Source organism: Rhinatrema bivittatum, chromosome 7 (assembly GCF_901001135.1).
Source record: "Rhinatrema bivittatum chromosome 7, aRhiBiv1.1, whole genome shotgun sequence".
Lineage (NCBI taxonomy): Eukaryota > Metazoa > Chordata > Amphibia > Gymnophiona > Rhinatrematidae > Rhinatrema > Rhinatrema bivittatum.
This window is the reverse complement of record NC_042621.1, coordinates 221,476,142-221,494,632: the sequence shown is the minus strand read 5'-3', so window position 1 is coordinate 221,494,632 and position 18,491 is coordinate 221,476,142. Positions and strand designations below refer to the sequence as shown.

General features: G+C 42.8%; 1 protein-coding gene across 2 annotated transcripts in view; it reads right to left on the bottom strand.

Annotated features, from left to right (window-relative positions):
• TBC1D12 (TBC1 domain family member 12) overlaps positions 1-17,781 on the bottom strand; it is a 253,268-nt gene extending 235,487 nt beyond the window's left edge. For both annotated transcript variants that reach the window (XM_029609872.1, XM_029609873.1), the window contains exon 1: positions 16,571-17,781. In XM_029609872.1, the coding sequence (XP_029465732.1) occupies positions 16,571-17,514 (944 nt within the window). In that variant the 5' untranslated portion in view covers positions 17,515-17,781. The remainder of the gene's footprint in view (positions 1-16,570) is intronic.
• Between the last annotated feature and the right edge of the window lie 710 nt (positions 17,782-18,491).

The following is an 18,491-nucleotide window of genomic DNA, read 5'->3' as shown; positions in this document are numbered from 1 at the left end:
AATAATTACCAATCTCATAACCAGTCATATATTATTTATCTGTTGCTTTTCCGCTCTACCTTTCTTCCTGGCTACTCTAGCCCCCAAGTTCAATGCCCTTGTTTTATGTAACTTTGCTTGATTCAGCCTTCTCGTTTTTGGTTACACTTGTTCATCCCCTAAGTTCCATGTAAACCGGCCTGATGTGAATTCTATTCGTGAAGTCCGGTATAGAAATATATATATTAAATAAATAAATAAATAAAACCTGCTTTGCTGTTCTAAAATCACCCCTATTAGGAAAGACTAAAGAGGTTAGGACTTTTCAGCTTGGAGAAGAGACGACTGAGGGGGGATATGATAGAGGTGTTTAAAATCATGAGAGGTCTAGAACGGGTAGATGTGAATCGGTTATTTACTCTTTCAGATAGTAGAAAGACTAGGGGGCACTCCATGAAGTTAACATGGGGTACATTTAAAACTAATCGGAGAAAGTTCTTTTTTACTCAACGCACAATTAAACTCTGGAATTTGTTGCCAGAGAATGTGGTTAGTGCAGTTAGTATAGCTGTGTTTAAAAAAGGATTGGATAAGTTCTTGGAGGAGAAGTCCATTACCTGCTATTAAGTTCACTTAGAGAATAGCCACTGCCATTAGCAATGGTTACATGGAATAGACTTAGTTTTTGGGTACTTGCCAGGTTCTTATGGCCTGGATTGGCCACTGTTGGAAACAGGATGCTGGGCTTGATGGACCCTTGGTCTGACCCAGTATGGCATTTTCTTATGTTCTTGTTCAGTATATATCTCAATTGTTTAATTGACCTTAATTTGAAAGAGCCTTTTCTTACAACAGTTAACTGTTGCCGTGGGGTAAATCCTGTATTTAACACTCCTAAATAACAGAGTCTGCCTTCACACTCCTTTCTGTAATGACATTTGCATTGTTTTTATTCCTTGTGTAAATATTTGTGTTTTTTACATTACTAGCAGATTCTGACTTATCCAAGAAATGATTTTAATAACCTTATCTTTTGGATGGCTTCATCCACATCCCCCAAGATCTCAAAAAACAACTGCAAATCTTCGGCAAAGAAACAGAAAATTATATCCATACCCTGATAGGGATAATTTGGAGTCTTAATCTTTTTTCTTAAAGGAACCTTGGCTACTTTTGCCTTTATAGGAACTTCTCTATTGGGATGCTCTAACTCCCCTGTTTTGTTAGCATCCTTTGAAGATACCTCCCTCCAAATCATGTGCTGCTGCGCGACTGTCAACTTTCCCCCCATATTCCAGTTTAAAAAGAAGAGCGAGCAGTTTTTAACACATTAGCACCATCAGCCTGGTTCCAGCCTGGTTAAGGTAGAGCCCATCCTTTCAGAATAGGCTCCTTCTTCCTCAAAATGTTGCCCAGTTCCAACAAAACACTCTTCCCTGCACCATTATCTTATCAATGCACTGAGACTCTGGACCTTTACCTCCCTCTGAGGGCCTGTGTGTGGAACAGGCAGCATTTCAGAGAATGCTAACCTAGAGGCTCTGGATTTCAACTTTCCACCTAAAATCCTAAATTTGGCATCCAGAACCTCCATTTCACACCTTCCTATGTTGTTGGTACTCACATATATCATGACATCCAGTTCCTCATCAGAACTGTCTAAAATTGTATCTAAGTGACATGAGGTCCACCACCATTGCACTCAGCAGGCAAGTTACCAAGCGATGCTCACATCCACCAACCACCCAGCTACCTACAATCTTAAGGACTGAATCACCCACCATGACGGCCATCCTAGCTCTTTCCTGCTAGGCACAAGCCCCTGGAGACCCAACCTTGGTACGAGAGGATATGGCATCACTTGGACAGCAGGTCTTAGCTACAGGATCACTTTGAGCTACACCAAGTGATACTCTCATTCTAGGTGACCTTGCTCCTTCAAGGAAACATGGGGGCTGCCAGACTGCAATTGGGACTTGGCTATTATTCCCTCAAGATTTCGTCTAATTATTGCTGCCACTCTAGCCTCCAGGATTTGTGCCAGAATTGACACTTATCTTTAAATGTAATATAACTAAACACACTAAAACTTCAAGTGAAAACCAAGGCAGGAAAATAAGAGAAGCCCCTTGGAGAAATTCCAATGATAGGAATATTGCGGCACAATGCAGGATAGACAATTTTTGTCTTACTTCATACTATATACTAGGGATGTGAATCGTTTTTCAACGATTAAAATTATCGTCCGATAATGTTAATATCGTCTTAAATCGTTATAGAACACGATACAATAGAAATTCTAACGATTTATCGTTAAAAATCGTTAAATCGTGTTAGTGCGCACTAACGGGAGTTAGTGCGCACTAACTCGATTTAGTGCGCACTAACTCGATTTAGTGCGCACTAACTCGATTTAGTGCGCACTAACTCGATTTAGTGCGCACTAACTCGATTTAGTGCGCACTAACTCGATTTAGTGCGCACTAACTGAAAATGATACAAATAAACACTTTCCAGGTCACTGAAGGTCAGTTAGGAATGAATATGTGTTCCTATTGGCTGGCTGCCCTCTTATCTATTGATATTACCAAGCTTACCACTGAGGTGATGGTTGGGGGGATGGGAAATGGAACTGGAAACTAACGAACACCAACAGAAAATGAAACAAAGTGTTCACACTTCCCAGGTCAGTAAAGGTCACTTAGGAATGAATATGTATGTATGTATTCCTATTGGCTGGCTGTGCTCTTATCTATTGATGTTACCAAGGCTAACACTGAGGTAATGGTTGGGGGGATGTGAAATGGAAACAGTTGGAAGCTTGACAAAAAAAGTAATGTAATGATCAGCACTCACGTGACTAGAACTTGTTTGTTTATTATTTTTGTTAGCAGGCACCTGAAATGCTAGTGCATGTTGAATTTGCCAATCACTGTGCATTTTAGAAAGGTGGTCCTGGCTGGAACTGTACACAGTTCAAATATATGTAATTGATTGTTGGTAAGTGTATTTTTTAAGTAGCCACACTGGCACAAGTATGTTTACTTTTCCTCCTACTTAACTCACTAGCTCAGCTTTGTAAGAAGGGCTTCTCTGCTTGTGTGTTGTTTTTGTTTGGTGTGAGGAGAGCAGAAACATCAGATCTTTATTCAATCTACTACAGTCATCTCTTACAGTGCCCTATCCCTATTAATACCAGGAGTGTTGTGATCTTCCTGCACACAGTGCCCTAACCCTGATACCAGTCTGAGACAGCTCCCTCCCTGCATTACTAGTGAGAGGCTGGCTTCACAGACAGGGGGGAGCTGCCTGACCCTCACTCCTGACTTCCCCCATGTCCCAGCTAGTGAATGGTGTGTGGGTGAGGGGGGGGGGGGGGGGAGGATGGTGAAGTCTGAGACAGCTCCCTCCCTGCATTACTAGTGAGAGGCTGGCTTCACAGACAGGGGGGAGCTGCCTGACCCTCACTCCTGACTTCCCCCATGTCCCAGCTAGTGAATGGTGTGTGGGTGAGGGGGGGGGGAGGATGGTGAAGTCTGAGACAGCTCCCTCCCTGCATTACTAGTGAGAGGCTGGCTTCACAGACAGGGGGGAGCTGCCTGACCCTCACTCCTGACTTCCCCCATGTCCCAGCTAGTGAATGGTGTGTGGGTGAGGGGGGGGGGGGGGAGGAGGATGGTGAAGTCTGAGACAGCTCCCTCCCTGCATTACTAGTGAGAGGCTGGCTTCACAGACAGGGGGGAGCTGCCTGACCCTCACTCCTGACTTCCCCCATGTCCCAGCTAGTGAATGGTGTGTGGGTGAGGGGGGGGGGAGGATGGTGAAGTCTGAGACAGCTCCCTCCCTGCATTACTAGTGAGAGGCTGGCTTCACAGACAGGGGGGAGCTGCCTGACCCTCACTCCTGACTTCCCCCATGTCCCAGCTAGTGAATGGTGTGTGGGGTGAGGGGGGGGGGGAGGATGGTGAAGTCTGAGACAGCTCCCTCCCTGCATTACTAGTGAGAGGCTGGCTTCACAGACAGGGGGGAGCTGCCTGACCCTCACTCCTGACTTCCCCCATGTCCCAGCTAGTGAATGGTGTGTGGGTGAGGGGGGGGGGGGGAGGATGGTGAAGTCTGAGACAGCTCCCTCCCTGCATTACTAGTGAGAGGCTGGCTTCACAGACAGGGGGGAGCTGCCTGACCCTCACTCCTGACTTCCCCCATGTCCCAGCTAGTGAATGGTGTGTGGGTGAGGGGGGGGGGGAGGATGGTGAAGTCTGAGACAGCTCCCTCCCTGCATTACTAGTGAGAGGCTGGCTTCACAGACAGGGGGAGCTGCCTGACCCTCACTCCTGACTTCCCCCATGTCCCAGCTAGTGAATGGTGTGTGGGTGAGGGGGGGGGGGGGGGGAGGATGGTGAAGTCTGAGACAGCTCCCTCCCTGCATTACTAGTGAGAGGCTGGCTTCACAGACAGGGGGGAGCTGCCTGACCCTCACTCAAGCAGAGAAGCCCTTCTTACAAAGCTGAGCTAGTGAGTTAAGTAGGAGGAAAAGTAAACATACTTGTGCCAGTGTGGCTACTTAAAAAATACACTTACCAACAATCAATTACATATATTTGATCTGTGTACAGTTCCAGCCAGGACCACCTTTCTAAAATGCACAGTGATTGGCAAATTCAACATGCACGTGTCTGCTAACAAAAATAATAAACAAAGAAGTTCTAGTCACGTGAGTGCTGATCATCACATTACTTTTTTTGTCAAGCTTCCAACTGTTTCCATTTCACATCCCCCCAACCATTACCTCAGTGGTAACCTTGGTAACATCAATAGATAAGAGCACAGCCAGCCAATAGGAATACATATTCATTCCTAAGTGACCTTTACTGACCTGGGAAGTGTGAACACTTTGTTTCATTTTCTGTTGGTGTTCATGAGTTTCCAGTTCCATTTCCCATCCCCCCAACCATCACCTCAGTGGTAACCTTGGTAACATCAATAGATAAGAGGGCTGCCAGCCAATAGGAACACATATTCATTCCTAACTGACCTTCAGTGACCTGGAAAGTGTCTATTTGTATCATTTTGAGTTAGTGCGCACTAACGGGGAGTTAGTGCGCACTAATCGGAAAAAACGATTTTTAACGGTTTTTCAACGAAATAATCGTGCCAAACACGATTTTCTTCTCCTGCCACACGATTTCTATCGTTAAGACGATATGGAAAACGATTCACATCTCTACTATATACATGCTACTTGTTTTTTTTACATATAAAATGTGAAACTGAACATGACAAATTCTGCAATTTATCAAACAAAAAAAAAGTAACTCCTTATAAACAAACATTCTTGTCACAAGAGAAAGACCTTGGTTGGAAAAGCAACCCAAACAGATGCATATACCCAGTGATAAACATTAGCATGACTTTTTTTTTTTCCAGATTTCATTACCATTAACTTAAATTATCATTCAAAGTGATATGAAGTCACCATCAGTTGTTTTTTTTTAAATAGCTACAAGGCAATAAAATGATCCAAAAATAGTGCACTGTACAGAGTTTCTACAGGAAATTGTCTGAGCACATTGCATTCAACACTTCTATTGCAGCTATGTAAAATCTACAATTCTACCACAATTTGAATTTCACCAAACTAATCTAGGAAGAAAAGGAAACAGTATAACACTAACATAGGCAACACTATATTGAAACATGAGCTCTGGCACACACACATGCATAGATTATGCATGGTCTTACTACTGCCACAAACATGATCAATTCTTAAATGATTAGTAGGCGGCTTTAATGCTTGAAATTGTGTCAATAGTTTTAATACATCCCCAAAGGGGTTGAATGCTTAAACAAGAAATCTAACTGAAGAAATGTGAGTAGATAAGGCAAGGGTCATGATTTCTAAGCATCACTATAGTTTTAAAACATGCTTCTCTTGCAATCTGAAATGGCCTAAAACTCATTCCACTGCACACCCCAACAATGCATCAGAAAATCCAGAAAAAAGTTATACCAGCAAATCAAAATTGATCAAATGCCTACCAATACTTTTTTTTTTATTATTTCAATCCTAATGTTTCTTCTTGCATTTTTGGCCTTCTACCTCAAATTGGAACTGGCCTCCATTGTGCAATGGCACCACTAGCAACCTGAGGGAGGGGTGTCCCTTGTTTTTATATCTCACTCCTAACTCGGCCATCACATCAACAAACAAGCTCCCTCCAGTACCTGGTTAACGCAAATCCTAGCTAACTCTGGCCATGAGAAGTCACTGTTGAACAAAGGCAGAGTCCCTCCCCCTAAAAGGATGTGAATACAGCTTTACAGCATCCACAATTCTAGCTAGTCCATGTATCTTCTACATAATAGTGCACAGCACTTGCCACCGAGTCAGCAGGCTAGCCCTCTACCAGGCTTGCAAATAAATAACACATCAGCTATAGCTTTGACTAATGAATATTTTTTTAGCTAAAACACTGAACAAAAAAATAGCAGATTAAACAGTACATTGAAATTTGGCTCTTGCTTTAACTGGACAAAGTCTCTTTTGCCCTGTATGTTTGTCTTGATTCGATTGTAAACTTTACTGAATAGGGACTCATCTTTTATGATTTTTGTACTGTGGTATGTATGTCAAGAAGCAGTATAGAAGTGTTAAGTAGCTAATAAATACTTCAACTTAATGATGCCTCCCAATCTCCTTTTCTGTGCATTTACTTGGGAATGGTTTCATATCCCTCTTGGGTTACATACCAAAAAGATGATGTACACAACCAACTCTTCTAATCAGAGAAATAATGCAGCCCCTACAGCAAATAATTCTGTGGTTGCACTGCTGAACTAGCTCCAGCAACACATTTACATTTTACCGAGTAATGAACTGAAGGATTGATGTCAATATGCCTAAAGCAACAATTCTGTGTATCCAACAAAACTATTACAATGCCCTAAAACACACAACTAGCTAAGTAAAAACTTTTAAAGTAAACCAAATAGTTTTGAAATTTGGAGATCAGTGCAAGACTGTTTACTAACTTTCCCCCCTCCCCTCCCATAACTCAGGGAAAGGGAAAAAAGCCTTAGTACAACAGGCCTGTTGTTTTAAGGCAGAGCTTTCCAAACTTTTCATGTTGGTGACACACTTTTTAGACAAACATAATTTCGGGACACAGTAATTCAGTCTACTAGCAAACCAGAGGTTGTATGCAGTGTAACAAAGGAAAAAAGAAACATCACCCATCCTTATAAAACAAATCAAGAAATATAAAATCAGCAGCAGTAAAACTGTACTAACAAAAAGAACATATTTCGAAACAGCTGATGAGTGGAATATCCAATAATTAAAAAAACTCATATAAAACATTTCCAGATACCAACAAAATATTTCAAAATAGCAGACACAAAGACCCAGTAATGAAAAATAATGATACAAACATTTTTTTGCTTTGCATACCTGGGAACGTTTGATATCCAGGTCTCCTGAGATTGTTCTGAATTAGCAGGAGGAGGGGTGGTTTGCTTGGAACTTTCTCCTCTCTCAGTAACATACCAGCGCTCTCTCTCACACTGGCTCTCAATGACACACCTATACACACATGCTCTCAGTACTCACATATACACATGTTTTTTCTCTCTCACTTATATAGGCTCTTAATTACACATTTACACACATGCTGTCTATCTTTTCACGCTTACACACACAGGCTTTCAATCACACACATACATGCTGTCTTTTTCTCACACACAGACTCTCATTCACATGCTTACAAACATGTCCTCTCTTTCTCTCATTTACACACAGGCTCTCAATCACATACTCACATGCTCCCTCACCTAAATCAGCTCTCAATCACACACAGACACACATGGTCTCTCTCTCTCATTTAAACACAGGCTCTTAATCATACATACACATGATTTCTCTCACACACAAAGGATCTCAATCATACACACATACTCTTTCACACAAACAGGTTTTCAATCACAAACTTACACATACAGGTTCCCAATGGTAAACTTACATTCATGCTCTCTCTCTCTCACAGGCAGGCTCTCAATCACAGACATACTCTCTTCCACATGTACAGGCTCTCAATCATTCACATACATGCAATCTCTCACTCTCTCATACACACACACAGGGCCCCGCGGCCCGGAAGAGGAAGTGGAGAGAGTATCGGGTGAGTGCGCGGCAAGAAGAGGCCACGCTAGTGCGCTCAGCATCGGCCCGAAGAAAAGAAGACTGCAGCGCGGCTCGGAGGAAAATGAAGAGCTTCAATCGCGGCCGATGGGACTCCGCCTCCGCGAGGGCTGAAAATGAAGAGGTTAGCGTTGGGAGGAGGCTGCTGCTGCCGCGAGTTCCCGGGGTGGGGGAGAGAGAGTGTGAATGCTCGCTCATTCACTCGCTCTCTCCCCCACCCCGGGAACTCGCAACAGCAGCAGCCTCCTCCCAACGCTAACCTCTTCATTTTCAGCCCTCGCGGAGGCGGAGTCCCATCGGCCACGGTTGAAGCTCTTCATTTTCCTCCGAGCCGCGCTGCAGTCTTCTTTTCTTCGGGCCGATGCTGAGCGCACTAGCGTGGCCTCTTCTTGCCGCGCACTCACCCGATACTCTCCACTTCCTCTTCCGGGGGGGGGGAGAAGAGAGCACGCCGGTGCCGCTGACTCCAGCTGTCCTGCCGCGTTCCGCCCGGGCAGAGGAGGACCGGGGAGCAGCTGGGTCAGCGGGAAAGTGTGGCGACACTTGTCTGCGAGCCAGATGCAGCCCTCAAAAGAGCCATATCTGGCTCGGAGCCATGGGTTCCCGGCCCCTGCACTTGCCGGTGTGTCACATGCACCGGGCTTGCGCGACACACCGGCACACCTCAGGCGACACAGTAAAGTGTCGCGACACACACTTTGGAAAGCTCTGTTTTAAGGAGTAGGTCTCTCTATGACGGCTCTTCTAGAACTTCTCTGTGAGTCATAAAGCAGCTGCAAAATGAAGAAAGGTAATCAACTGTGGTCCATGAGAGGCAGAAACAGGTCTGGTTTTCATGGAACAAAAAATAAAATTCAACTTATATTTTGGTCTCAGAACCAGATTATCTGATGAATATATTAACTATATAGTTAGCCTAAAAATCAGACTGTTTGGAGTCCTCAAGTTTAAGAAGTGAAAAGTCCTTCTAGACTATATCTTCTAGATCATAAACTAGAACATTTAAAAGATTTAATATAAATTTGATAGTGACTACTTCTACAGGATAAAACCTCTTATACCGGAACTCAGAGCCATATCTATTACTAACAGGGAATAGTATTGCTGGAACTTATTGTCCTTTGAATAATACTTTCATAATTAAAAATCTGCAGACTAATTTGTTCAGATAATATCATCACACTCTTTCTGCCCCCCCCCCTCCCAGTTCTCTCTCCACTCATCCCAGCAAAATTTCAGCTTTCTCCCCCCCACCCCAAAATACCGTTTCCTCTCTGAGCCCCCTACAAGGCTTGACACCCTCCCCACCTCTTTCTACTCCGCCAGGTCTCACCCAACTAGACCCTCTAGCTTTCTCTCTGGTTACCCCCTTAGCAAGTGTTAAGCATTAAATCAGCTTAAGGGTGCTGCCTCGAACACAAAAGTACCACACCAAATTTAGCAGAAACAAATTTAAGTTTATTATTGCATATTAAAAAGCAAACTTGGTACCTCTGGGAGATACGGAGTAGTAGTTCCCACTTGACAAGACTAATTCTGTGTATCTCCCTGTACATTAGTAAAGTCCTCTTTTTTTTTTTTTTTATAGATAAACACAGACAGTCTCAATCCCCATAGTGCTTGAATCTATGGGAGGATCACATACCACGTGTCTTGTGTCCAAATACGACAAACTCAAATCTAAGTACCCTGTTCCCCCCTCCCACCTTGAGGCCCAATTGAGGCCCACGTGCCTGCTGCTCACTGTCAATCTTCTGTTGGTTCTTTGTCCTATCAATTTTTCATCCTCAGGGAGATCTCCAGGACTCTCTGATTTCACTGGGGCCCCTGAAGTCGAAACGGTATCCTGTGAGAATGTAACTTCGTCCACCTGCTCTTTGTGATCTCATGACCCTTCATCATATTTGAACAGCTCCAAATACAGTCCAGATGTCTCCCAGAGTCTCTCCAAGCTAGGGTCAATTTGAAGTCCTCATGGCCAGAATTTCAAATACCCAGACTCCTTTGCGGATTGGCCTCAGCCAGAATCTGTGTTGCTTTCAAACTTCAGGCACATATCTCACAAGACACCCCCTCCCCCAGCTTTCTCTGTCTGCCCTCTCTCCATGCTTAACTCCTCAGAGGCAGACAGAAAGCTCCCCCCTTCCTCAGTTCTTTCCCCTCAACCAAACAAGACTCCTAGATTTCTCTGTCTGCCCTTCCCAACTTAGTAAGACCCTCTAGATTTCTGTCTGCCATCCACTCTTTAGGAAGACTCCCACTTCTTTTATTCAGGCTCCACTGGACCCCCCCCCCCCCCCACTGCTCCCTTCTTTGTTTGGGCTGCACAGACCAAGGATAATGCTGCAGGCTCCACTCTGCCAGCATGTGTGGGCCAACACCGACTCTCCTAACTCTCTTCATGTCCACATAGGATCAACAGCAGGCTAGCCTCTCTTACTTCCAAATGACACCAACACAGACCTTAATCTTTCCTCTCTTCTGGCCTGGGTAGGCTTCCACAGTCATGGCTGTTGCTTCCTGGGCTCCGTACATAATTCTGTGGGGCAAATGCAGAATTCTGCATAGGAGAAGAATTCTGCACAAATGCTCGAGGCAGAATTCCCCCAGGAGAAAGTTTCTGGTTTTGATTAAATGGTATGTGACGATATCGGGATACAAAATAGTAAAATAGCCATGACTGTAATCTTAGCCACAATATATTAACTATTAGAACAATAAAAAACAAATAAGCCTAGGAATTAGATCAATAGAAAGAAGACTAAGAAAACCATCTGCATCATCTAGCTCAAGGGTGGGCTAACTTTTGGCCTGATGGCCACAGCAGAGCGTGGATATTGTATTCCAGGCCAGACTCCACCATACTCTCTCTCCTTCAATTCAAACTGAACCCTACCACACTCTCCTCCACCCAAAACCCAGCACACACTCACTCACTCTCTCTACCCTTTCTTCATCTCCCACACCATCTTACCCTCTTTCCGAGCCTCCCATCTCCCCATTAAAAAGTGATGCCCTCTCTACTTCCCAAACTCATGTGCTCATTTTCTCTCCAGCCCAGCTTCCTAATCAGTCTCTTACTTTCATCTCAGTCCTTCCAACATTCTCTCTCATCTTATGACTGCAATATCTCTCTCTAGCTTTAAAGAAACAGACTCTGGTGCTGCTGAGTAACAGAAGAGAAGCAACTTCAGAAGATAAGTTGATTAGCAAGACAGTGTAGACACAAAAGTCATGTATCAATTGGCCCTGCAGATAGTCCCCTCCCCAGTACCAGGGAAGGGGAGGATGAGAGCTGCACTGGGTCCAAGCAGATCCTCTTCTGCTTTTAAATCACCTGCAAAGCTTCTTAAGAACATAAGAACTTGTCATGCTGGGTCAGACCAAGGGTCCATCAAGCCTAGCATCCTATTTCTAACAGAGGCCAAACCAGACCACAAGAACCTGGCAATTACCCAAACACTAAGAAGATCCCATGCTACTGATGCAATAGCAATGGCTATTCCCTAAGTACATTTGATTAATAGCCGTTAATGGACTTCTCCAAGAACTTATCCAAACCTTTTTTTAACCCAGCTACACTAACTGCACTAACCACATCCTCTGGCAACAAATTCCAGAGCTTTATTGTGCATTGAGTGAAAAAGAATTTTCTCCTATTAGTCTTAAATGTGCCTCTTGCTAACTTCATGGAATGCCCCCTAGTCCTTCTATTATTCGAAAGTGTAAATAGCTGATTCACATCTACTCGTTCAACGCCTCTCATGATCTTAAAGACCTCTATCATATCCCTCCCTCAGCCGTCTCTTCGCCAAGCTGAACAGCCATAACCTCTTCAGCCTTTCCTCATAGGGGAGCTGTTCCATCCCCTTTATCATTTTGGTTGCCCTTCTCTGTACCTTCTCCATCGCAACTATATCTTTTTTGAGATAAAGCGACCAGAATTGTACACAGTATTCAAGGTGCGGTCTCACCATGGAGCGATATAGAGGCATTATGACATTTTCCGTTCTATTAACCATTCCCTTCCAAATAATTCCTAACATTCTGTTTGCTTTTTTGACTGCTGCAGCACACTGAGCTGACGATTTTAAAGTATTATCCACTATGATGCCTAGATCTTTTTCCTGGGTGGTAGCTCCTAATATGGAACCTAATATCTTGTAACTACAGCAAGGGTTATTTTTCCCTATATGCAACACCTTGCACTTGTCACATTAAATTTCATCTGCCATTTGGATGCCCAATCTTCCAGTCTTGCAAGGTCTTCCTGTAATGTATCACAATCTGCTTGTGATTTAACTACTCTGAATAATTTTGTATCATCCGCAAATTTGATAACCTCACTCATCGTATTCCTTTCCAAATCAATTATATATATATATATATATATTGAAAAGCACCGGTCCAAGTACAGATCCCTGAGGCACTCCACTGTTTACCCTTTTCCACTGAGAAAATTGACCATTTAATCCTACTCTGTTTCCTGTCTTTTAACCAGTTTGTAATCCACGAAAGGATGTCGCCTCCTATCCCATGACTTTTTAGTTTTCTTAGAAGCCTCTCATGAGGGACTTTGTCAAATGCCTTCTGAAAATCCAAATACACTACATCTACCGGTTCACCTTTATCCATGTTTATTAACCCCTTCAAAAAAAATGAAGCAGGTTTGTTAGGCAAGACCTCCCTTGGGTAAATCCATGTTGACTGTGTTCCATTAAATCATGTCTTTCTATATGCTCCCTTCCTGCTACTCAGAGGTAACACTGGAGACTCTTCGCTGGTGGCTGTTAGAGCCAGAATTGGAACTAGGAACCTTACTGCATAAATTCTCTGTGGTATAAATTGAACTTATAGACACATAGGAAAAGCTGACAGGGCTGGACATAGCTCACAGGCCATAGTTTGACCATCCTTATCTAGCTAGTACTGCTGATGTAACGTCTTAAAGTTCAATCAGTCTATAATTGTTTAGAGGCAGGGACCTTGTAATCATGATTATCTACAGTGCTGTGCACACCAACATTGCTAAATACATAATAAATATTGTTAATAATGAAGCACTTCTCTATTGAAAACAAACAACTGCATAGTGTACCATGTATGGTGTATGAAAGTACTGAACAAGGCCTGCCCTAAAAAACCCTGAATATTTTTAGCCAGAGTTTTTCATAACACTCATCTGTTTATCTTATACCTTCATTGCCAGGAAAAGAATGAGTCCCAAGGACTCTGTTTCAGAACCTTATCTGCCTACAATTAATTGACTGGAACAAGTAGTCCATTTAGGGCCTGATTCACAAAGCATTTTTCCACTTTAGACAAAGAATGGACGAAAAGCATTAGTGAATCTGGCCCTTAATGTTTCAAAAGTATTCTGAAACATTTTTTATGACAATTGAAAATGTATAATATTAGATATTAGAGAACCTTGCGTGCCAGGTCATCTAAAAATTGGTGCCAAGTGTCTATTGAAGTCAAAGGTAGTACAACAGGCCCAGGCCTAAAGAGAGCTGCTGTGGCCTGTGCTACTCCCTACTCACTCAGAGAAAGAAGAGGAAAGATGAGAACAGGTGGTGGATTGAGGTGGGGGGGGGGGGGGAAGAGAAATAGATTTCAAGCAAAAAAACAAATTCTAAGACCAAAAAAAAAAAAAAGACAAACAAGATTGAAAAACTCCAAAATACATACAAGGGCATAAAATAAGTCATCCCAAAAAAAAAAAAAAAAAAAAAGACAAACCAAATCCTGGAGTTCAAAAAAAAAAAAAAAAAAAGAAAACAATCAAAAAAAAGTTAAGAAAAATAAATGTTAAGCCTGGCTCCTAAAAACTGTGGCTGACACCCAAGTTTTCTAAATATTGTTCTACATTGTGTACATATTAGTTGTTTAGTCTCTTAAAATATTTCCTGAGCTCCCCATATTTTGGGAAGGAAGGCGTTCAAGACTAAAACATAGGATCCAAGGCAAATTTTTTACTCATCTAATATGTAATCACATATCAGGAAGCTATGTCACTGCTACGGTATTAATTGCATCAGTAAGAACATAACAAAAGAAATTGCCATGCTGGGTCAGACCAAGGGTCCATCAAGCCCAGCATCCTGTTTCCAACAGAGGCCAAACCAGGCCACATGAACCTGGCAATTACCCAAACACTAAGAAGATCCCATGCTACTGATGCAATTAATAGCAGTGGCTATTCCCTAAGTAAATCTGATTAATAGCCGTTAATGGACTTCTCCTCCAAGAACTTATCCAAACCTTTTTTGAACCCAGCTACACTAACTGCACTAACCACATCCTCTGGCAACAAATTCCAGAGCTTTATTGTGCATCGAGTAAAAAAGTAGCATGGGATCTTCTTGGTGTTTGGGTAATTGCCAGGTTCTTGTGGCCTGGTTTGGCCTCTGTTGGAAACAGGATGCTGGGCTTGATGGACCCTTGGTCTGACCTAGCATGACAATTTCTTATGTTCTATAGCTAGCTGCCTGAAAAACCAAAAGAGCACTAAAATAAAACATTTAAAAAGTAAATTGCAGGTAATAAGTTGGTAGCTTTCAAGAATACTTCCTTTATTTTAATACACTAATAGTTCAATAACAAATATTACCTACTACTTGTTTGTGGACTTATTGTATTTTAATTTATTTTGATGTATTTCCTACCTTTTTGAATAAAAACATTCACCCAAGGTGGGGTACAACATTGTAGAATGGTAATATACAGAGACCTGTGGGTGTAACAGTTATAACCTGGAGACTTCAATAAGGACTAAACTTGATATCCATCAACAAGACTAAACTGGGTAAAAATGCAGAAGGAGTAAACTTGAAATAAAACAGAATTACGAACACAACATATCTCAGTAAAATCAATATAGGACTAACTGGATAAGAATGCAGAAATCTCAGCACAGCAACAGGTTGTAGCAACATGCTCAAGGCACTCGTATAAATACCTATACAGCTTAAAAGCCAACTGCATCACATTATTTTAATTCAAATTATGTGATTTGTATACAGGATGAGTAGGCAATTTCAATTTCACCTACATTGTTCAGTCCTGGGGTTTTAAACAGAGTTTAACAGACATTATATGCAAGGTAGTTCTGCCAGTTATAATCATGAATTATGCTCAAGAATGTCCATCTCTTAAAAGTAAACTATTTAAGAGCATTCCTAAGTCAATTTACATCTCTGCTTTTCACCTAATTTATCTATTTACTCTTCAAAGCATCCTGGAACCTATTAGTCTTGTTATTGGAAGACCAATTTTTTAAAAGCATAAAATGTAATCTTTGTATACTAAAGAATACTATAGCAGAGCACACAACAAATACCTTTTAAACAAAAACATCCTTCATTAAGTTATGATTTTTGTATGTTTAAGTTTTTCATCTAAAATCCATCTGAACAAATGGAGAACAATTAATTACATTCACAACAGTAAATTAGTTGCATGAAATGGGTTCTGAGGAACCAGTCTGATCTAATGAGTGCATGGTAACGTCTGGCTTTTTACCATATGGCTGCTCCTAGAGTTTCAGAACTGCTTAGAAATTTTTCAATGAGTTGGTAAAATTTTAAATTGATAGGATGAGTATTACAATTAGATACTTATGAGATATTGTACAATAAATTGTACAGCTTTTGCTTCATGTCATATTTTCCCCACTTAGCTGACTTTGCAAAACTGTTGACAAAAGCAGAACGCCCCATCTGTTGACAGTCACGAGTAACTAATGATTTACACTCAAATTCCTCAAGCGAACAAAATATTCATTAAACTCTAGTACAAGTTAATATCCATTGTGATGGACATAGATGTGCATCATACAGAGGAACAAAATAAATAGTACATTTTTTATACTAAGAGAACATCAACTAAATGTAATAATAATACCATCACAATAAATTTTAGCTGTTAAGGATAATAGCTCATCCTTTATAAACAAAAGTAAGGCTATGTGCATTGCAAATTTCTTCAAGTTTTTATTTATCCAAAATCTTCTTGCTCCTTTATTTACATGTAGACAGTCAAACTATGTAATTTGAACATTTTTAAATACAAAAAATGCTATATTTCAAATGCAACACTTATTTTATGTTTTCAATATGAATTTTGTAAGGTAACTACTTTAATCCTCTATCTGGAACTAAATCACTTTAGATCAAACTGAATGCATATAAACATAAGATTCCCCTTAAAAAAGTGTATCAATTTTCCAATAAATCATTATACTAGGATAGTAAATATATATATTTCTGCAACCGCACTGTGCACAAATGGTTTAACAATAATATGAACTACAAAGGCTTTACAATTTTCATAAAGAGCATAACATTTTGCCTTCAGACTAGTTAGAACCGTTATAAAAATAACCAATATTACCTTGTAAAAAAATCTGCGAACCCAGGTTTCTTGGGTTTTGTCCCTGAATCAGATGATGGATCTCCAGACAAAGTTAACCCATCGGGCAGGTTCTCTGGGGCACTCTGGCGACGGCTGACTTCAAAAGTATTCCTAGAATTCAGATTAACGTCCATAAACGTTATTCTGTTTATATCAGCAGACACAAAGTAAGCAGAGACCGCACGGGCACTGACAGGAGATGGACTGGAACTTGCCGAAGAAGAGCTCCCCCGATCCTTAGTCCTAAGATCTGATGGCTCTGATGCGTTTCCCTGCGATAGAACATTCTCCTCGGTTCCTGCAGAAAGCGCAGCATGAACCTTGTTTAGCAGCAACGAGTCCTGCGAGGCCTTAGCACATCCTTGCAGTGTTTCTGAGCTGGTACCAGGTTTCTCTGGATGCGTCCCATCCTCTGCTCCCAAGCAACTGCGTCCGCCGGGGCCCTGAGCCACAGCCTCCCTCCGACTCCAGCCCATTCTCTGAACCTCCAGGGCCGGGAAGCAGCACTTGTGCTGGTCGCTGTTGGCATTCACCTCCTGGGTCAGCAGGCAGCAAGTGCTAGGGCCGAGGAAGCCGCCGTTGGGCACCTTTCCTTCCTCCCGCTGCTGCTGCCCGGCTGCGGCCAGCTCCGGCTCATACTCTTCGGCTCGCCAGTACTCCACTTCGCCGTTGGTGATTTTCCCGTCCGCCGGGCCACCGAGCAGAGCGGACTTCGGCCTCCCCTGGTCACCGGAGCGGCAGCCGGGCAGTGCCGCCTTGACCTGCAGGGTCGGGCACGGGGGGCCTCGCTCCACACTCCCGCCGGCTAGCCGCTGCTTCTCCTCATGCGAACAGCCCCCCACCATCCTCAGCTCCGCCCGCTCCTTCGTGGAGCACACGAGCGCAGGAGCCACCCGCCCTCCAGCATCCTCCGGCCCAACCATTGACTGCCGCTGGTCGGCGACGGAGGAGGAGGGCGAGGACAGACGCGGGGCGGTAGCGACTTTGCACACACCTGCCACCCGCTACCCTGAGCACTCACTGCTGAGGGCAGTTGCTAACGAGTAAGGGGTGCCGCGGAGCTTCAGGACTCGCAGAGTGCACGTCATTTTACGCACACAGACGGCCTGACGAGATTCTTGGCTCAGTGCGCAGAAACGGAAGATGACGTCACGACCCGGCTCCAGAGACAATGGGATGTTTGGTTGCTGGTCCAGCGTTAAGACAATCCTCCACATGAGAGTACTCTTGGGAGGTGGGGCTAGAGAGAGTACCTTATGACCATTTTGTTATTTTTTTGCCCACCCTTTTATTTTAATCATTCTGCATATTACATTGGCACCAGAAGTAAAGTTGTCATGCCAATAAAGTTATCTGAATCTGAGAGAGAGAGAGAGAGAGAGTAGGGAAGCCAAAATGCACCAAAATGGAATTGTTAGAAATCCAGAGCTGGTCTGAAATCTCTTTCCTTTAACTGAGCCACTTGGCATTTCTGAGACAAGGATGTTGTCTCCTTAGTATTCACAGGGCACAAAAAGAAATATTCAGATTCTGGTGTCTGCTCAGTAGTAGCACAAACTTCCTCTTTACTGGGCTTTTTCTTTTTGGGGTAGTGTCACCCCCCAAATTTATTTCTACATACCTTTACAGGAGAGAGCTGCAGTCATAAGCCAGGGTATGTTGGGAATGATCTCAATGGTTCAATTAGGTTCTTACCTTCTAATTAGCTTTCCTGTAGTCCTGACAGACCAGTCTGTACAAGTGGCCAGCAGATGAAGGCAGAGACCAAAAGCTTATCATTGAGGCCCTTCTCCATATAAGCCTCCGGTGCTGCCTCAGTTCCTTATTACCCCTATGCCAAAGTTAGAATTGTCCAAAGACAATTGTTAGTTTTGGTTTCCAAATCTCCATTATAACCAAA